General features: G+C 36.3%; 1 protein-coding gene across 2 annotated transcripts in view; it reads right to left on the bottom strand.

Annotated features, from left to right (window-relative positions):
• Positions 1 to 22,388, bottom strand: part of PREX2 (phosphatidylinositol-3,4,5-trisphosphate dependent Rac exchange factor 2) — a 180,906-nt gene that overhangs the window by 45,693 nt on the left and 112,825 nt on the right. For both annotated transcript variants that reach the window (XM_055799729.1, XM_055799728.1), the window contains 9 exons: positions 22,074 to 22,253; positions 19,190 to 19,284; positions 17,176 to 17,258; positions 16,748 to 16,838; positions 15,173 to 15,301; positions 9,143 to 9,184; positions 6,262 to 6,479; positions 3,421 to 3,523; positions 1,089 to 1,232 (listed from right to left, as the gene is read on the bottom strand). In XM_055799729.1, coding sequence (XP_055655704.1) covers positions 1,089 to 1,232; positions 3,421 to 3,523; positions 6,262 to 6,479; positions 9,143 to 9,184; positions 15,173 to 15,301; positions 16,748 to 16,838; positions 17,176 to 17,258; positions 19,190 to 19,284; positions 22,074 to 22,253 — 1,085 coding nt within the window. The remainder of the gene's footprint in view (positions 1 to 1,088; positions 1,233 to 3,420; positions 3,524 to 6,261; positions 6,480 to 9,142; positions 9,185 to 15,172; positions 15,302 to 16,747; positions 16,839 to 17,175; positions 17,259 to 19,189; positions 19,285 to 22,073; positions 22,254 to 22,388) is intronic.

Consider the following 22,388-nt stretch of genomic DNA (forward strand, 5'->3'; position numbering starts at 1 on the left):
AGCACACTGAATTGCCCCTCCAAATCTAAAAAAATTTACTATTTCCAGGATATCCTCTGAACCAAGGTATTTTCTGTTCTCTTTTATATATCTTTTTTTCTGCTCTACTGAAAGCATTTCCTGCTCAGTGTTCTCATTTTCCCCTGTGACTAAAATGAATCTGTTCAAATGAAATCCACTGAAGTGTGTCTTTATTAGTTTGTTTAAAAGTCAGACTTCAGGGATCTTATTTTTCGAAAAAATCTGTGTTTTAAGTTTACAGTAAGTTTGGCTTTTTCTTCACGTATCTTACTGTTTGCTATTTCCTTTTACATCCTCCTCCTCTAGCAGCGACCTCCTCAAAACCTTCATTTGTATGCCTGACTTCTGCCTATTCCACACAGACCCTCAAAGCCTTTCACATGATCCAGAATACCTTCAGCTCCCTCTGAAATCAAATGCGGCTCAAGGCAATCAGTACCTCGCATTCACCATTTCAGTGAATCAAACTCCACGCTCCTGATGACTGTAATGACACTGCAGCTAATGCAGGCTGCCTGCAATTTTCGAACAGCCTGAGCTGATGCACCACCATTCATCACTTCAGTAACATTTGCAGTGTCATAACTACAAAAGCCTGAAAACATTATTTAAATCTTCATAACATTTTAAAGAGACAGAATTCTCAGATGATAACAATTCAGTCCTTAAATCTGAAGTAAAAGGAAAATATAGCATTTGGAAAGAAAAACAGTTTTAAAAGCAAGTTTCGTGGTATCACTGTTTTTCACTAATGTCTACAAAGAACAAAACAATATGGGTGAAAGAGGATTCATTCTTTGATGTTGGAACCATATAACAGGTATAAATTCAGAAATGTATACCCGTGCCTCTATTTTTTTATCACAAATCTCAGCATTTCTTAAATTCACATTTTAATTCAAAGATATCAATAAATGCCTACAATAAACAACATATTTAAATATATGCATTCTACCCTTATAGTTATAAAGGATTTAAATCAGGGTAAGTAAGTAGAGTTTTAAAGAGAGTTAAGTATTATGTGAAAGAATTGGGTAGGGGGTGCAGGGAATTAAAATGCAAGTTACCTTGTGAAAAAAGTACTGGGTGGATTTTAAATCCCCCTCCATTCTTCAGCCTTTGAGGAAGCTGTTCAAAATGGTAACTGTCAAGGTAGAAGTAAACCTTCAGGGTCTGCCGGCTTCCTTCTGCTTGATATGTGATCGGTATATCTAAGAATACAGTCAGTGTTACTATTTCATTAAAAGCAATGACACATCCTTTTCCAGAAACTGTTGCACCCAAAATTCACGTGGTTAGATAAAAATCACTGCAGACACAAAACTAGTATGTGCCGCACTTTGCATTATATTCAGTGTTGCTGTGGTCACTTTTGGCCTATCCATTATCAAGAAGCAGACAAACAGAAAAGTAGTCTTGATGACAGAAGACTGTCATCTTCGTCAGCCCATCAGTGACAGCAACAATACTAAGCAAATCACGTAGTTGGCAACATCCAACTTGTATTCCCTGTAAATCTGAAGAAACATCCACATACAGCGCATAGTTTGAAACCATTGGAAGGATACCTTTAGCCATATTTCACATGCCTTCCTCAGGAGCATGATGCATAAGATCGGTGTGATATATAGAGTCAGATTCTCCTCAGATTTGTGTGGGATAGAACACAAGTGAATATACAGTAGCTACCAGCATATTCATTAAATTATTATTAAAAATCAGGACTCAACTGAGAAAACAAATGTATTATGGTAGAATATAATGAAACTCTAAGAGCACATTTGATTACACTTTAACAAACTAAATGTCATAATGCATCAAATGGTGTAGAGTTCGGGGCAACTAGCAGTATCACTTTGCAGTTACAGTGACTCCCCAACGTACACTGTGTGTATTATGCCAGATGATTAACGTGTAATGACCATTAGGAAAAGCTGACAAAAATTGTCCATTTAGCTAAATCTCTCAGAGGAAGTCAGTTAATTCAATTTAAGCTTTATATGTATTTCCTGTTTAAGTATCATAAAATTCAGCGATTTGCATTAATAATCATATTATTATGCAGTTTTTACACTTTGTGTATAAATTACTTTGTACCTATATGGAAGAGATCCCAAAGGAATATTTTTCACTATTTTTTGTAGTAAGAAGAACTTTTTTCTTTTATCGATTGTGCAGAATCTTAAATGGAAAACCCAAATTTGCCAGTTCCTTGTCTTCTGTAACCACAGTCAGGCACACAGGTGGCAACACTTAAACCAAAAGGAAAGGCAGAGTTTATTACTATCCTAGAACACATAGACTTTCTATTTATCTGTGGTTTAGCACTGACACCTCAGCTGGAAGATATAGCAACGTGAATGCTCATGACACAGGCACAGGGTTAACCTTCCCATCAGCCCACCCTCCTGTAACTCCAGTTCCATGTTGGTACTTGGTTTGGCAGGGCTTCTTTTTAAAACAGATACTCCGAATAGGGTTTTTTCTTGAATTATACAGAAATATAATATTCTTTTTCTTATATAGGTTGATTCCTACCTAACTACCAGTCCTGCACTACTGAATTCTTCAGAGTGCAGGCAGCTTTGTGGAGGAGCCTTGTGTCTTCTGGTTTTGGTTATTGCAGAAGTTCTCTCATGTGTGGTCTTGATCCAGCAAGGGAATTGTTTTAGAAAGGCTTGATGTGAAGCAGACATGCTTTCCTCCCTTCCCAGGGGAGTTATGAGACAGGAAAAAATGAGGGCTTTTTGCTCACTAAACAAAGTTCACTGCAGGAAAATCTCTACTGGCTGAAAACATATTAATAAAGGAGTGGCTGAAAATGAGTGAAGGGTGCAAACAGCAGACTGTGAAGACAGTCCCTTCCTGTGAGTTGAGCAGTATTGGGAGGAAGGGTTCAGGACCCTGACTGTCTGCACCAGCAGGTCTCAGAGGAAGTTTCTTGCACAATTTAAAGCTGTGTTTGCCATCTCCTTTCAAGGAATGGTTCCAAGAACTACTTTGTCCTTCAGATGACAAAATGAAATGTTTTTGATGCTTCTCCATCTCATCTCTGTTGCATTCCTCTATTAAGACCTTCAAACTTGTTTTACATATGACTTTAATAACAACTAGATCTTACAGGGACTTTCCTGATGCAGTCACATACTCCAAGTGGAAAATTCGGTTACGCAAACAGTTTTGCCCCAAGATTACTGACATGGCCAGATAATGATTCTGCATTGTCACTGATAGCTGTATTTCAGGATGTCTAGGAATATTAGGAGAGCTACCAGATCTACCAATTCTCCATAATCCAAGTTATATAATACTCCCTGCGGGAGGTAATGTTCTAGGGGAAAAAAAACATTACAAATACAGAAAAACAGTAAAAGCCAGATACTAATTATAATTACTTACTTGCAACTAGTGGTTCTGGCTCTGACTGTCTGAAGTAAAAAGTAACTTTTTCCAAGTCAAAAAGTGCAACCAATGTATCTTCTAACATGGCTTGCTCATCAGCCTAAAAAAGGCAAAAGAAAAAGTGAAATGGTCATTTCAGCCAGATGTTTTTCCTACCAGAAATAATATGAGAGCAGGACATAAAAGTAACTACAGATTGTTGCACAATATTTCACTGATGGAGTGTATAACCTAATTAACTCCTAGAAACAAAGATATTTACATTATCTATCAGCACCTTCCCGTTTATTACTAGTCCAAAATTATTAAACTGAATGTTAAGTTTCACAGAGTAAATTAATAGGTAATTTATAGCTACCATTACTTCTTATAGATTTTAATCAAATAATACTGTAATTATTCTTTATGTAAGATACCAGACTTCAACAGCTTGTCCTGACACCAGGTCTAGCTTGTAAATTAACAGTGGAAATGTGAAAACCAAAACTCTTTTCTTTTAGCAACTTTCTTTAAAAAACACTGTAACTTTAGCCTTTCATTTATAAACAATAGATGAGAGTTCATCATGTCCACTCTAAGCACCAATAATTGAACCAGTAGCTCAGAGCGATTTGCACCTTGACCTACAAAACTCTAGGTACAAATAGATATGCCAGTATTCTGATTTGCACCTATGCGTCACTCTGTGTACTCCTGAGCTGAAGAGATACCTAAACAGATCCAGACTAATTTACAAAAAAAGCTTCAGGAAGTAGACTACTAATTTCTCAGGACACTTCACTGAACCTTTAAAAAGGAAAATCATAACCTACAACTATGGTTACCTTGAGTTAAATATGCAGAGCAATTATAGCAGACATCAATAATCACTTAAAGTAATTCTATTCTTTATACAGCTCTCCCCTAGCACCTTAAGCAAGAGCCAAATGGAAATCCGAGGCATGTATTTTTCTTCTAAGAACTGAAAAAGTACGAAGGCAAAGAATAATAAAACTAGCTGCCTATAAAATAAGAATAAGCTATAGCTTACTGAATTATAGAAAGCAAAAAGAAAAAAACCAAAAACAACCAAAACTATGACTTTCCCTGATCTACACAGTGAAATAGCATTCCCCCTTGAATTTATGAAAAAGCAAAGCTGCTAGAAGTATTTTGTCTCCTGGTTCCATTTATGAAGTCCCTATGGACAGAGCAGTTTATCAGCAGAACAGTTTGAAAACCATTCAGTGACATGGGAAATCTTTGCACAACTGCTCATTCTTTACTGAACTCTGGCCATAATGAGTGTAATTTCCTTCAAATACCCTTATTTAAAATAACACGGATCATTTGTAAGCAAAACAGTGCTGAGAAGGTATTGAAAAAGTTGTCTTTAAATACTTTCCCCTTGGTTAAGAACAGTTAGAAGAGTCTGAACAGTTTCATTTTCAATATGACAATGTGTACTGCTGGTATCTGATTACATGAAAATAGCCAAGTAGCACACATTTTCACTACAAAGGAAATCTCTACAATCTTGAATGAAAAAACAGAAGTATTCAGTGCTGTAAAGACAACAGTTATTTTGTGAGAATATGACAACCAAATACATGGAAAAACACCGACAGGCACCTAATGAACTTCAAGGACTCCAGCACCAGGACATGTTGGTGCTGCATGGTGCTAAAAAGCATGCAAGACTCAAGACACAAGCCTGAGCTCCCCTGACCATGCTTTCTTCACATACTCCTCATGCAGATATAGAGTCCTGTTTCTCCCAGGCACCGACTTTACCCTTTTTTAAGCCACACACCTTGTCCTGACATGCCCTGTCCCACGCAAACCCATGCAGGTACCTCAGCTACCTATGAGGTAGTTGCTCACAATAGCTCAAGTAAATGCTCTCCAACAATACCATAGACTAACACTATGATTGTGATTTAGAAATACCTTTACTTTTATTGATCTCTTCTGCTTCTAAAGTTTATCAGGTTAGCTTGCCAGCAATTTGCTGGCGAGATAGACAAGGCAAGGAAATAAGATCTTTGATAAAAAAGACCTTTGATACGAGGAACATCATCTGTTATTTGCATGGACTTTTATATAGTCGGATGTACCAAATCAGTTATTTTCAGTGAGCCATTCCAGAGGTTGAGAAGACTGCCACAATTCAGACCATGCAGACTGCGTCACAGTTCTTCAGGTTAGCAAGAACTAGTCTAGTTCTAATTCTAGTGAGAAGCAGCTTAAATAGCTGAAGGAGCACTTTGGATAACTGGTGATTAGGGGACTGCAAAGCCATGTCCCTTCTAATTGTTTAAGCCACGGCTCTTTGCCATGCCTTGTGAAGAAACAGCAGATTTCCAGCTACCCTGACAGGCTATGAGGATTTGCCCTGACAGGAGCAAAACAGACTAGCTTGTCTTGTCCTTCAGCTACTACAGACTTATTGCTTTGGTAGGGGGTGGGAGTGGTGTATCATACAGTTATCCAGACTAGCTATTTTATTTATCTTGCATTACTGCATATTGCAAACTGAAGTTCTGATTATCACTTAATGCTACATTGACTCCCAGGGAACAGCTACAAGAGCAGTGGGGAGTCAGGGGTAAAACTATCTGCTGACTCAAAACAAACATAATACTGTCTTTGTGGAAAACATATTTCCCATATCACAAACAAACATTTCCCATATCTGTAATTATCTAAACAGTGAATTTTCCAAATAGCAGCTAATTAAGTAACAACCTAAGCCCAAAGGACACCAAAAATAATTTTTAACTGAGACACTTCAACAGCACCCCTGGTTCAGGGAACAAACACAGGCTGTAACCAAGCATGCCACATGAGAAGTCTTACCAGGTTAGGTGAGAGCAGGGACTGGAAATGAAGGAGAAGACCTGCACTGGCTATCTGTTCCAACCACCTTCTGCTGGCCTCCACTGTCTCCATTTCATACTCTTTGTTGTTGTCAAACATCTGATTTAAGGCCACCATTAGTTGCTCTGAAAAGGCACAGACTGTGGCCACTAGGCTCTGACAGAAGACCATGTCGCGCCTCAGTTGTATCTCACTATCTGTGGATGGGTAAAATCCAAAAGAGGAAAAGAAAAAATGGAGCAGGAGATTAATTAGCAGCAAAGGAACCAAACCAGAATTTTCCTTTTTGTCTAAAAACCAAGTCATTTTAATTTAAAGTAAATTACAAGTTTACAGCCTTATGTCACTCCCAGTAAATAGCACTCCATAACCAAACCTGCCACTTACCACATAAAAAGATTATTTTATAATTCTAAAATTATATAGAAATGTATTTTAAAATCTGGAATTTAAAGTAGATCTTCATAAACAATGTATGTTTATCTTGTTGATTTTAATATCCATGCCATCAATTCTATGTACTTTCGATGTTACAAGGTGATGGATGTGAGTCAGATCTCTGCTGCAATGTGAGAACCAGCTGGGCACAAAAACATTCCCTTTCCACAGGAAAGCAAGGAGGGTCAGAAGCTCTTAGTATCACTGCATCATCTGGTCAACTCCACAGCTACCAGCCGGGTAGGGCAGATGAAGACTGACTGCTGTAAAGCGCAGGCAGGGAGTATAGGAGTGTTACTATCAGAACACAATCTAACCAAATACAATATATATATGAATATGCAATCTATAAAATAAGCACAGATCAGCACCACATATCCAGTAAGCAGCAGAGATTTCTGGCATCAGGAGAGTCCAGGACAGGTCCCTATGTAGAAGTCTATGGAACTATTAGCAGATGATTTAAATTAGGGACTAGCTAACCTACCAATTTATTCTAGATGGCACAGACATTAGATTAGCTAAAGGTCAAGAGAGTTAGAAAGGGAAACATGTTCTCAATAAAGCACAAAATTGTGGTAATAAATATTCAGTGTTTTCTCCTTCTCTTTTCTGAAGGTCTTCAAGTATTTTTATCACTATGAGCTTTTAGGCAAACATCAATCACAAATGGTACAGGTAGACTTAATCTTTCTCAGAACAAGAGGAGAAGATAGGTGATACCGAAGTCTTTCCAAAGCCTAAAATCTTTGTCCTCGCTTTCAGATTCCTTTGCCTTTAAGAGGCTTAGCTCCTTTTCCACTTTCTCTGTGAAGCTGGCAAAATTTTAGATGACTGGATAAGTCTGCAGAAATAATTCTGTATTCACAAAATTAATACTGGCCATAAAAATATGCTTTTCTTGGACTCCAAGTATTTCTCAAAGTAACTCCATTCTGCCTGTTTCCCTTCTGAGTTCTTCAGTCTTTTCCTTGATTGTTGATAATACTGACCACTCTTTTACTATCATTTTGATTCCATTTGCCAGCCTCTTAGAACTTCAGGTATATTTTCTATAAACAGTCTAATTACTAGTGCTTTTGCACTATGACTCATTGTTTTTTTTAATTATTATTAAAATTAACCTCTCTCTCTCTCTGATCTCTCAAGTTAGGCAGAATCCAGTACAGACAGAATTTTCATCTTTAAAAACTCCATCCATCTCCAGCTTAAAAAAATCCCACTGGCTTCTCCATGGTCAGAAACTTTCCAATGTCACAGCAGCACTCAGGGATTTGAGCCCAACACACATTCTCTCTCCTCTCTTTGCTCAATTTTATCTCTGTTTGCCTAACAGCAGCTGACTTTCAGTGCCTTCCTCAGTATCGCCTGCTTCTCAAGCAGCCCCCTTGTGTCTCCAACAACTCATTTCCAAATCTCATTTAATACTACTTGAACATCTGATACTGCATCCAAGAGCACTTTGGGCTTTTTTTACAAAAAGATTGTTATAAAAAAATAAACTATAGAATTTATGAACTTATGAAACCATGTAAATAGGGAAAACTGCTTTAAAGAAATAAAGTTTGGGGTATTTTCTCAGGTCACTTCTTATTTTAAAACACCTGAGGAATTACTAAATGCTTTTGTAATATTTGGAGCAAATCTGTCAACAAAGAAATGTTATATTTTCCTTTACAAAACTGCTGTTCTGTGTCATAACAAAACCATGAAACAATAATGCATTCATATAGTGTTGCAAGATGGTTAAAATAATCAGCTTTTACAGTTAAAGGTGACAGCTTAACTTGAGCACTTACACACCTACAAACTATAGAGAATCTTCTGCCATTCTTCCAAGTATTATTTTCTAAATACTGATTTATGGATATTTTGCAGACACAATGCCTATTTTATGTATTTGAAATTGTATGCTGTATGGGGTGATGGCAGAATAATAGATAGAATAATCAGACCCCTTCCAAAAAGGAGGTACTTACAAAAAGATATTCTGTAAAAAAACGATAAAAGGAAATGTATGCATTAGAATAGTAAGGTAAGTCTGGAAATAGATGGGAACAAAGAGAAAATAAAAAAGATAGCAAAAAGTCCAAAAGAAAAAAGACAACAGAAGTACTGTGCACAAATTCAGTGATTTAGAAGTTACTTCATTTGCCTAGATCCAAAGTAAATGACCAGAGAAGGCATTTTGCGTTTAAAAAAAAAAAATAGAATGTGCAATGTTTGTTAGAAATGTCTTTGGAATTGCTGTGGTCTTCAGGAATCCTCATCGTAAACACAGCGGTAACGTTGTTGATTATCAGGTTATCATAACCGAGATTTTTCTCCTTTCTCTAAACACAGTATTCTGTCCAAAAGCAAAAAAAAAATATCTCAAACCATCTACATTCACATCCCCCACCCCCAAAAGAAGCAAAATTACCTGTATACTCAAGAAGTGCCAAGAGTATTCGTGCCTTCACCTCTTAAAGAAAAAAGAAAATATATTGAGGTCACGGTTCAAAATGTTTTCACCAACAAATAATGCATCTATGGTTTCTCATTTTATACCAGCTTAACTCCACTTTCTTGTGTAGGCAACCCTGATTTATGCCTACAAAACAGTAATGAGTCTCAATTTCACTTAATTTTACAAATGACTTAATAAAATTGATAATAATCAAAAGCACCAACACTGAGAAAAACACATGAAGAGGCAGATGCTTTCTCAGAGTACATGCGTAGCAGCTGGCCAGTGCAAGTCCAAATATGAAGAATTCCAGTCTTAAAACTAAAAAAGACCAGTTTTCATTGATTACTAGGCTACCCCAATTCTTTCTTTTTTCTTCTTCCTCTCTCGTTCCATACTTCAAAATTTAAAACTATCTTCATTTTAATGTACACCAAAGCATCCAGGAAAAATACAAAAGCATTTCATTTTATTCTCAGCCTTCAGGATTTTATTTTACTTCAAGCATTTCTTTTCACTTAACAGTCTATGAAGTAAAAAAGTACAGATTAAAAAAAAGTATTAATTTACACTACCAAAAACTTGGGGTTTTATCTCTTTACACTTTTTTTCTGCCCCCCCCCCCTTTTTTTTGAGGGGGGGAACTACTCAAAATTTGCAGGCTTAAGGAAGTGATTCTTCCTCTTTACCACATAGCAGAACACAAATAAAAATGTTAACCACCACTGCAAGGAAAAGCCAAATTAAAAAAGTTCCCCTAACCTTAGAGCATGCCAAACTTCCAGCACATCAGCTGTCCTACAGTAACTGCCTTTTGCATCTTTCCAGACTTTTTACACAATTTTCTGTGCAGTCCTATTCCAAGCCCTGCTGAGTGGACCAGCAGAACTGCTATGGGGTATATGGACAATATGACAATTTGGGAACATGTTGGCCCCTACTTAAACTAACCTAATATGTTTGAAATTTGAATATAACTCAGAAGACAGAACTGACATTGGAGCTGACTGTACCAACAGCACCATCTGGATTCTGCATGTACTTGCACACATCCATGAAAAGCCACAATCTTCCCCAAAGGTGACTATGCTGAAAAAAGAAAACCTTTCAAGTCTGTTCTTCATTCAAGCTGTACAAACATTGCAAAAAGAACTGGCAGTGCCTACGCTTCTGAAATGCATGCCCACGAAACCTCAAATACAAGCATTAAAATACTCAAAATTACCGGTTATTCTTGAAAATTGCCTGGTGGTAGGTCTTTGCCTTAGCCTTCTGTCTTTTGAAAAAAACTTACAGAGATTAGTAACTTGGCATCTTGGAGTCTGAACATAGCATAGTAACTAAAAATACAATATAGGGAAATACAGCATTTACCTGAAGAATTTAGATACACTGAGGCTATTACTTGCAGCTTTTTTTATATTAGTTTGTTGTATCTCTGAATTCAAAAGCATTTGACATATCTATAAACAATGATTTCCTGATTCTGAGAAAATTACAGGACATTGCAACTCTCCTTTATCATTGCTTTAAGTCTTCTCCGTTTCAAAACATACCCATAGGCAAAAGAGTATTTTTAGTTTATTTATGTAAGTAGAGATTTATCTGGGGTTAGAAGTGAACCCTGGATGTCAACCATTTGGTTTTCAAAAAATTCCAAATGCTACAGAAGTTTTCACCCCTTCTTGCTACATGGCATATGGCAAGGAATAACTACCTAGCAGTTTCTCTTTAGACTAAATAATTTGTAATGCAAGATGCCTTTAACTTCTTTTATTCTTAAACATTCTTTTGTACTTTTCTTTAAAATCATGTTATTCTAATATTCTGATCTTTGCCAGTAAATGCTAGATTTTAGTTTTATTTTGTTTCTTACATCTGAAAATATTTTTTAAATAAGACTGAGATTTGCACTGCATGTTTTATGATTTAAATTGAAATACTTTTTTTTATACCTTTAATGACTGAAAGGCTCCTAATTTAAATTAAAATAGATGTGAACTTTCTCAATTCCATAGTATTTCCTGTTTAAACTTTAAATTTTTGTCCAAGCAAAACAGCTGCACTTCCTTATGCAGTTATGCAACTAGCTGAATAGAAACTGACTTGCTCTAAAACATCTCTTCTTTTGACCAAAAATCTTACATTTTCTTCCTTTGGGAAAAAACAGCTACAGAAATTTCTCCTTCTCTTTGTTCTCTTTAAACTTTCTGTTGTTATGCTGGCCAGTTTTGATTTTACTTTTCCTTCCATCCCTCTTGTGATTTTCCTGGTTCCTACACAAGTCACCCCTCAGATTTTCCTCTTGTGATTTCTGATTCTCACGTTACATCTCTCACATACATCCACAACCCTGTACCTACATTATTCTTTCTCTGTTCAGTGACTGTTGAATTCCTGCCCTGACTACTGCTCTCTCCTGCTCCAAAATCAAGCACTCCTTTAAAGATCTGCCTGTGCCAACAACTTATTTTCATCTTTATCAGTTTAACAATTTAGTAGGCCCAGTCGCTCCAAGAAATAACTTTCATCTTTTCTTTAGTTACTTAGCTCCAGATAAATCCTCCTAGGATCGGTATACTATTTCAGAGAACTCTTCAATTCTATCAACTTGATTAGTCTTCTAAGGCTGCCTTTTACAGAAAGAAAAGTTTTCTATAGTTACAGTAATGATATAGTAGGACAAATGAAATGAGACAAAGCAATCTCCACATATGCTTTAAATTTACTGTCAAGAAAAGTTTGGTTGTTTTTTTCTGGTTTGTTTTTTTTCTAATCTGTGCAAACCTTCATAGATTTATTAAAAAAAATTCTTCTCCCAATTCCAATACTAATAAAAAGAAAACTGACAGACTAGAATGATCATCCTCAAGGCATTCTGAGTTTAATAATTTCTTCATACTTAAAGTAAATTACAAGAATCCTAAGATCTAGGGCTTAAAGTTTCTCATTTTTGTGGGGCTCCCATGCCTCTTTCTGCTTTAGAGCACTAATCAGTCTAATGCAACACGTTTTACAACACAACAGAACAATGAGTAAAAAATTACAATAGACTTTGATATTTTTATGAAAATAAAAATGAGTCAGTTTTCAATAAGGAATGCACTTACTGAAAGCATTCATCCTTACTTTAGGATTCATCAATAATGGTTAAGTATGTCTATAACAATTGGAGGTTTTAATTACAACAGATTTTTTTCCCCACAGTGAACAAAATTGTATCTGTGCTCTCCTTTGACTACTTCCTCTAGCATCTGCTAGAAGAGACAAATATATCTGCTTTCCTCAATTATGAAAATACTGCCTTTTGCTTATAAACAAACATGAAGATTCTTCTAAAATCCCAAGACTTAGTTGGGCTTATGACGACAAGTTGAACAAAGCAGTCAAATTAGGGGACCTTTTTTTTTTTTTCCTTCTTTTTTCTGAATCAGGCAAATAAGAGGGAAAACAGGGTGATAAATCTCTGTACCATGTGTTAGATTTTCAGCCCAAAATAGCTCAGGGCAGTACTTGCGGTTCTTCTAGGTATCCAGACCATTTGTGAACGCAATGCATGATGGTAGGATTGGAAAGGAGAAAACAAGAAATGTCAATATGAAGGGGAAAATTAGCTAAAGCATTTTTAACCCTGCTTTGTGCTCATCTGATCTCAGTTAGGTCCAGCCACTGGTTGTCTCTCAAGTCTTAATTTACACAGGCCTAAGCCTGTCTGAATCACAGCAGTCTCCCAAATCTGCCTGAGGAGCACATTTCTGCCCTGAATCTTTTCAACACTAAATGACATACACCTGTCCAGACACGCCTTGGAAACTAAGGCTAGAGAAGCAATTATTCAGTTCCATTCTCCTGTTTCTCTTTCATGCTATTCATGCCAGAGAAGCCACAGGATCATAGGCTTTCAGGTATCCATTACACCACAGGCAAATCATAATTATGATGAAGTGGATCATGATTCTCCAGACTCCTTCCCAGGAACAAGTACTAGTGATACCAGTTTGGAGGTGGTGGAACAAGAATCAAATTAATGAAAAAAAACCAAACCTACAAGGGAATAGAAAGATGTAAAGACTTATGGTGAATAAACAGCCTAAGAAGATAGTTTTACATGTAAACCCATGTATTTGGTTAAGAAGATCACACAGAAGCCAGTTGGAAATCTCTGACAAAAGCTGAGATGCCATGGATGGAAAGGGAAAGCCAAGAATATTTAAAATTAGCAGAAAACTTCTGAGACACTGTGATGACAGAAGGTAAGATGGAGTGTGTGCTCTCCTTGAACAGGACAGTAATAATGTCTTTTACTATTTAGCGCTCTGAACCATATAACATTCACAATCATGATAGTTGCAATAGTTACTATTATTTCTTCACAGAGAAAATTTTAATCCTAATTTCTAAGACACTAGAAAATGCCAACAGTTTTATTGTTCCGTAACATCAAGATTCCTTCTGATAAATATCACCATTCCATTACAGTAGTACTGCAAAAAGAGAAGTTTTGTATTATAGAGGCAGTGAGTAATTTTGGCCTTGCTTAACTGTCCCATAGAAATTTGTGTAGATTTAAAACCAAATTTATCTGAACAACCTCAGCTCAGTACTGAGGGTATATGACCAACGCTGAAATGGGTTAAGTCTATTAATTCTACTTATGGGCAAACAAGTTACACGAAAATGGTCTGTTAGGCTTAGCTTCAGAAGGGAGGCAATGAAAGGTGTTAAACACACATTTAGATTCCTACTGAACTGTGAAAGAAACCATGATTAATACTTGAATATAATTTGGTTTAGGATGAAGACAAATCTATAGAAAAAAGAATCCAAAACTTTTCACTCAGTGATAGCCAACATTAAAACTAAAAGAAGCAATTTTAGTACTGAAGATTCAATCCACTGTGATGTCCTCAAAAAACAGGAGGTATTTTTGAGGCTGTTTTTATAATTTTCTAACCCACAGCCTGAAAATATGATTGCATCCGAAATGAGAAATACCAAAAGTCAGAGGAGGAGGAGTTTGTTTGGTTTGGCTCGTTGGCTTTTGGAGGTTTATCTTAATAAAACTTATCAGAAAGCTCTTCCCCGGTGATCTGAGATTTAGCAGTTTTTTTATGGGACACCATGGAAATTAGCCAACAAAACAAAAGGAGCTAAGCATACACACAAATCATTTAGACCTAGAGCTGACAAGTTTTTGTTCCCATGTAGACTCTTAGTGCAAGTAGGTTTATGAAAATAATTTTGCTCATTATTTCTGTTTCTCTATCAAACAGCACAGGAAATAAAGTAGAAGCTCCAGGCAAGATTTTTCTGGAGAGGAAATCCCAGTTACTTTCTTATGGAGTCAGGGGAGAATGCAGAACACCTCAGGTCACATAGTCACTTGGTGGTGAAGAGGAGCAGAGTACTAGGTAACTTGTAGACAGTGGTGGGAGGGAGGTGGAGGAGGAAGACTGATAGGATCAGTTGTGATGGAGTAAGTGAAAACCAGATGAACAGGTTTGGCTTCACGACAAATGAGGGAGCATGAATTTAGATGGATAATGATTCCAGATCAATACCAGGTAAGAACAAAATATAGGACAAAAGTTGTACAGAGTCTTCATCCTTCCATTTAAGACAGTAGAAAAATGGGAGTTTAATTTCAAGGAAAGCCTCATTCTGGTGTATGAGTCCCAAGAATTTCTGTGACAAATCAGTCAAGCCAACTGGACTTCAGCAGCAACTGAAATAACATAGAGCGTGCAACATTATGTTTCATTTGTTTTCACTTGTCAGAAGATACAATTTTCTCTTCAGTATCTGAAGCCAACAGGGTGAACATGAGACAGTTGAGATACACAGAACATAAAAAAGTCCTGAAATTCAGTAATTTCTCATAGAATACACTGTGTTCAGCAAACCTTGCCTAGTAGCAACACAAGGCAGTTGTATATCTCCCCATCCCTTCCCCAGGCTCTCTATCATTAACAAAGTGTTTATGGGCATGTTGTTCTCACTAACCTTCAACAAATTTTCTGATATTCTGGGCAAGACTCCGGACACTACTGGGGAGGTTCCAAGGGTCTTGCTTAATGTGGAGTCGTAGCCTCTTTGGACAGTTAAGCTTCGGTTCCATTTCCTGCTGAAACTCTAAGCAAGGACAAAAATAACATTTTTCTGCTTAAATCTCCTTAGAAAGCCACAGTAAGACATTATCAATTCCTAAATGTTTTCACAGCTCAAGAAGCTGTTGACTTATTTAACTCTAAGTTAAAGCTAGGGTGACAGGTCAAAGAGTTATCTAAGCTCTCTACTTAGTCAAAGGAGAGAGCAATCAGCATTCCCAAACATGACTGTTTCTGAACCAGGTACATAAGTAGAAGGTACCTGTCTCCATGGAGTAAGTGGGACCCTGGAACTTCTAAGGGAAAAATTAATTCAATCGGAAAATTAAACTTAAAACAAAATTACTTATTACTTAACCTAGTCTATCTTTCAAACCACTGAAATGCTCCTTGTATGGTTCATGAAGATGGTGCAGATCAATAATAAAATACCTGTCGTGTTCATATCTTGTGTCTAACTGAACATTTATAATACCACTGAAAGGACAACATTTTGTTATGCAAGCCTACTAGGTACTCTATCTAAAACACTGAGAAACATAAGAGAGCAGAACTGATCTAGGTTCATCCCCATTACTTTGGTCCCAAAATAGGAAACAAAGAAGAAAGAAGAAAAACAGGAGGTTATGTGGTCTTCCATGCAAATTAAATGAGGGGGAAGTACTTTACGTTTTGTAAAAATCAGATAATTGGGCTAGAGTAATCATCCTCTGTTGACTTCAGTGGGATTTTGGTGATTAATAAAAGCCAAAGATCCACCCTCTGGCCATCTAAAATTAGTTTTCATTGCCAAAAGACATATGCAGGTTTGATTATGATTTTATTGGTCCTATTATAAATATCAATACAATATTCAGTCTCCCATTGAGCTTTTTTTTCTTTTTTCTTTAATCTCAGTTCACTGAAAGAAGTCTTTTTCATTCTTTATCATAATCTTATGGCTACCACCAGTACCCATTTATACACTTAGACTTAAGCAACTACGTGACTGTTAGCAGAGTATCTGAAATTACATACAGCATTTTTTTTAAATGATCAATAATACTTATACAAGTATATATTTGGCATAAATATTACTAAGACTATAAATCTACATGTGCAAATTATTTATAAATCAACTTCACAAATATCTAAAAAACATAATAAAAATCCAGTGTTAGTAACAAAAAAGATCAGAAACTGCTTCAGTAGCTCAGACAAAAACATAATAAAAACACCTGCAATGTACAAAACCTGTATCTTGCTTCAAGTACCTCAGAAATTCTATAATCAGTTCATTCTACAATTTAAAGTGTAAGAAGCTAGTTTTCAACTAAGAATAAATTCTACTTTACGAGAATTCCAACAATTAGCTCTTGCAGAATACACCAAGATTAAGCAACATCAGTTCTTTAGCACCCAGCTTGAATAGTAGTCATATCCGTGTACGCTTCAAGCTGTCTTTTGTTTCTCAGACAGAATTACACGTTACCTTGAAGGCCTCGACCTGGTGTAAAATATTTTGTCTGTTCAAAGGCCCTCATCACAGCTGGTCCTTTCAGAAGATTGACAATGGAATCGACCTGTTGGGATCAAGGTTCTGTGAGAAAGATGTTTTTTACAGTAACGATTAGAATTTCTTTCTTTAAGAAATATGGACTACAGAGAAGTAGTTTTGGATTCTTTCTTACCTAATGGCTCTAGTTAAAGTAACAAACTAGGGAATGTTAGACTAAATATAAGGACCTGTTTAATTCACAGTTTTTAACTATTTACAGAGAACTGAAGGAGAATGAGTAAATACATACCATCCCAGTAAACAGCGGAAAGCAAAAGTAAAAAGAAAAGGGAGTATTTGCTGACGATAACTTAGCTCAAACACAGACATTAGTATCAAAGCCAAGAAAAAGAATCTCATACTTGACCAAAAAGATGTTCCAAACAGCTATGGAGCTTGTCCTGTTTATCATGGGAGATTCGAACACTTATGGGAAGCTCATCACCTGAAAAATATTTTAAAACAAAAAACTTTAGAAGTTTCAGTACATTTTCCAAAATCTTTGTAGCTTAAACTACTTGGCACACAGACCAGTGCTAGGCTTTCAGGATTATATGTCCCTATATATTTTGCATTTAGTAGTTACTCAGTAACACAGAAATAGCTCTTACAGAACGGACCACATTCAAAACCTACTGGCTATGGTCCTGGACAACCTGCTCTAGATTAACCAGCTTGAGCAGGGGATTGGGCTAGATGATATCAAGAGGTCCCTTCAAACCTCAACTATTCTGTGACCAGAACATCCAATCCTTCTATGCTGGAGAACATCCTAAACACCAGACTAAATAGTTAAGTAATGTGAACATAATATAGCAGACCATGAAGCCACTGAAATGCATTCACAATATAATTTTTACAGTGACTTTACAGGTAATTCACAATATTAATATTCTTAATAATTAAATTGTTCTGAGATTTTAGTAATTCAACAAATTCTGTATTTGATATGAAGCTTTTAGTAGTACATACCACATCATTTCCTAAGAGAGCACAAAGGAGGACTCTTGTAGGTCACTGCCCTCAGTCACTAACTCTCTCAGGCAATGGGTGATGCAACCTGAACTCTTTGAAAAGCTGTGAAATATTGAGCTTAAAACTGATTTTCCTCCTTGCTGTTGCAGTGACAGGTAAGTAGCCACTTGATAATTTATAATCCAAATTTATTCATGGTCAATCTGGACTCATTTTTCTTATGTCAGTGAAACACTTAAATAGCACCTTTCTGTCCTTGATTCTTTTTTATCTCATTTAGATGTCCTTACAGCCAGTAGTTATAACCCTTTACAGGGTTTTAATTGCAACAGATGGAGCACAGTGCCAAAGAGCCCTGATCTGGAGTTAACCAGGTTAGCTTTGGAACTAGAAGAAAATTAAGTTGTCAGGAGAGTGGGAGTTTCACTAAGCAGCAGTATTTATCAACTCAAACACTGTATCTGCACTTGGCTAGCACAGACATATTCTTTTAGGCATCTCAGCTGGTACTTCAGCTTGATGATGCATGAGCATATATCAGCTCATCTATATCTTAAGTTGAAGATAGAGACCCTGGGTCTCCTCTTTTATTAACAGTTCATTATGTCCTTCATCCTTTCCTCTGTATCTGCTCAGTTCTGTAAGTATGTATTATTTCTGGAAAGCAGTCATCTAGTTATTCACAAGGTATCTCTGTTATCTTGCGTAACGTCATTAATATTTTCCTGTCTCGACTGAAAATACCTCTCCTGGTACAATTAGCAACAAAAATTGCCCTTTCGATGGCCAAGTCTCCCTGGTGGCTCATATTCAACTAATTACGCCCAGTTCTTTCTTTTGCTAAGTCATTCCCAAATTATAAACTCCCAGCTTAGAGCAAGTATTTTTTATTAGTCCCTGAGTATATGACCTTGTACTCCATGCAGTTAAATCCCATCTCACTCCTATTAGCAGCTGCATTTATTTAGATTCAATTTGTCATAGCATAAACAAGAATGTGCTTCTATGTGGTCTCACATTCCTTCCTACAAACATACACAGCCGTATCCTGCCATCCGGGTGCTGACACAGGCTGGGAGAGCACTCCACACTCACCTAAAATGCTCCTTACTCTGTGCAACATAACACACTGTCAAGGTTAAGGCATGAAAGTGGTTAAAAGCAGTGACCCTAAGAGCTCTAACTAATTCTGTCTATTCACAGAGATGCTGGAATGTTGGCTTACTTTCACAGGACTCTTCAGCGCAGCACTAACTAGGCAGAAGCAAAATGACACACTTCTTTTACCAAGGAGGATGCAATTTTTAAAACAGAAACAACAAAACTGCCAGGCAAATGAAAAGAATAAAACTGAATAAAAGGAAAAGATGACAGATTCACAGCTGACTTTTATAAACATACCTGAATCCATTTCATCACTGTGAAAATAAGAACTGCACTGACTGCTACAAATGCTGGTGAATGAGGCAATGGAATTCCTATTGCTGTTGCAATCGCTTGAAAAAAAACAACCACAAAACAAAAAAAGAATTAATGTCCCTTAACACAGGCTCTGTATCAACATTATGGAAATTCTTTCCCTTTCCCCCTTTTAAATTTAATGATGAGATGGTCTGTACAATTCTTCATCAACAATAAATATCCCTATAACTTAGGTTATCATTTAATTTGCAATCCAGGTAGGACTTGGAAGACCTAATTCCGAAAACAGATGATTCAGTTGTCTCCATTCACCTTGCATGTGAACAAATACTTGTGGAATGATAATACACACTTTTGATGCAAACCCACCAATTTTTCTTACACAAGTGACAGTTTTTGAAACTGTAGCCTCAAATGTTTTAGTGACTCCACATTTAAATTCTGTATTCTTAGTTCATAGCTAATACAAACGACAAAATAATCTAGTTTACAACTTGCAAACTAGAATCCATAATGTGTTTAGAAGAGATTTGATCCATTTGAGTAGCACCAAAACTCAAATTACAACTATTTATGATCTCATCTCTTCCAACTGTTTGTATTATTAAACATGTATAGACACTTAGATCTGTGACTTCAGTTAAAACTTTTATGTATACAAAATGTGACCCACATTGGTCTAGTAAGATCTGGGGATTTAAATGTGGGGTTTTTTCTGCTCCTTTATCTCAAAAATAAATTGTTCTGTACAGAAAATAGATGGAGAACATACCTACTTCTGAAGCATAAACACAGTAAAACATAGCCTTTTGTACTAAAAATCCTATGAAAATAAATTGGAACTCAAAGTCTTCAGAGTTATTTAGCCACATTATCATTTAGTTTCAATGCAGGAAATACTTAAGTAACCACCCAGCAGAGAGAATCTTAAAAACCTAAGTGGATAAGATAATGTAGCAGTCTACCTAAAGGATATATATATATACACACACACACATATATATAATGATCTCATTTTGGTTTTATTAATTGGGTGTATCCACTCACCAGGATAGGACTTATCTATATTTTACATATAATGCTGCAGTTATACACATACCCATGTGCTCCTTACTTATTTTCTTTATTTTTATAAATACAGTAGTGATGTTTCACTAGTTTTGGCATACTGACTTACATTTCCTGGCTAAGGTATACGTTTTGGACCTGTAACCAACCAGGTAAGTGAATGGGGAAAACTTTAAAATGAAGGAATAGGATATGATTGTAATTATATCAATTAAGTAGATGAAAAGACATCAGTAACAACATGTTCCTAACAGAGGGTGAACAGTCCCAAGGAGTATTAAGAACTTCTGGCTGGATATTACAAAATGTTTTCTAACTAGCTTTATTCACTTATTAAAGTCTCCAAAGGGAATATAAAGGTTATTTAAAACCGGACTCTGTAAAGCATGAGAAAATAAAACACAGGAAAATGAGAAATAGATTAGATGTATCAGCTATATCATTCTGCATTTTATTGTGTTGTGTTGTATTTTAAGGTTTAGAATGAGACCATTCTAATGGCTGAAATTAGTCCACTAGTTCCAGTAATAACCAGTGGCATTATGGGATCTGGAGATTTTAAGTACTGCCTAATGTAATTATTTAAGCAAAGAAACAAAGAATTCCAATCTCACTCTAATGATTGTTCCAAGCTCACAGATTTTATGATTATTCTGCGTATGAAACCCTAGATTTTACTATTCTTAAACAGCCAGAATGGACTATAAATGACTGGAACCAGAATAAAGAAAATGTTTCAAATTAAGTGGTACCCATGTCCTAAGTAACACCTTCTTTCTCCACAGATAAATCTTCTGCCAACTGGGGAACTCTGCAACTGGAGCAAGCACAAGCCACTGGAGCAGCTCCTGCACAGCCAATTTGACACATCATGGACATGCAGAAATTATAAATGCACTTCAGCTGGACCAGCACTTTGCTTGTGTGCTCCCCATGGCTAGAACAAAATGGACTTAATCTGTGCAAATTATCTCTACATTTACTTCTGTACAAATTTATACATATATTTCCATTGCTACTCTGACAAAGAGTTCCTATCTACCATGCTGCAATAATCAAATATTAGTGTATGCAAGAGATCTCAGCAACACAGGGTTCTGTAGAAAAAATTATGACCCTACTGAGATTCTACTTTCTGGGCATAATAATGAACCATGATAATGAACAAATAATGAACCCTTATTTTACTTGCAGCTAAAATTCTAATTTAGATTTTCTATCATGTAGTTAACCAATTCTCTTTAAGCAATAGAAGATCATCTTTATAAGACCTATGCTTGCTGTAATTACTCCTTTTTAAAATTCTTTGCATTTTCATTCACAGTAAGCATAATGCATTATGAATTCTAGAGATGAGATGATGTTAATTTTTAGAGTGGAAGAAGGTGAAGAATATATGTTGAGAAACAGATACTTCTTTTCTTTAGATCAGCAAGAGTGGTGGCTCTGGCATCTTGCTTTCCAAGGCAGATATTTGGTTTGTTGTTGGGGAACATAATAAAAGAAAATATTTCTGGGTTGTTTTTTTTTTTTATAAAACAGGTAATCTAAAGTAAAGCTTCACATGTCTGGCTGTGATATCCTACAAAGGACAGGGATACCAAGATCTAATAACTAATATCTATACTAATAAAAGAGTTTAATTTACACATCTTGTAACACATCTTGATGCTAGTTATTACTCTGCTAGAAATGTCGGAATCATTATATTCTGATACGACTCATAGTCTCACTTGACAGCCTATGAACCCACAGGTTTGATTCAGTCGACAAATAAAAAGTTATTAGTAGTTACCTGTAAGAATCCCTATTGCTGATGGTATCATGACCAGAATCTTCTTGCTCATCACCTGTCACACTGAAACAGACTTTCTTCCCATTCCTTTCCCCCTTTTCGTTATCACTGTCTGCTGGTATTAAAGGTTCAGGTGTTTTACGTTCTGATTTGGGAGAATATGTTATTGAAGAAAGAAGGCTGGGGGGGGGGGGGGGGGGAGAGAAGAAAAATTCATGTTTTTCACAAGCGAGCTAACAACATGCTAACATTTCTCATCAACATCCTCCAACTATTATTCTGTAATATGTGAAGGGAAATCTTAACTTGGGCCAT

The sequence above is a fragment of the Falco peregrinus genome, chromosome 3 (assembly GCF_023634155.1).
Source record: "Falco peregrinus isolate bFalPer1 chromosome 3, bFalPer1.pri, whole genome shotgun sequence".
Classification (NCBI taxonomy): Eukaryota; Metazoa; Chordata; class Aves; order Falconiformes; family Falconidae; genus Falco; species Falco peregrinus.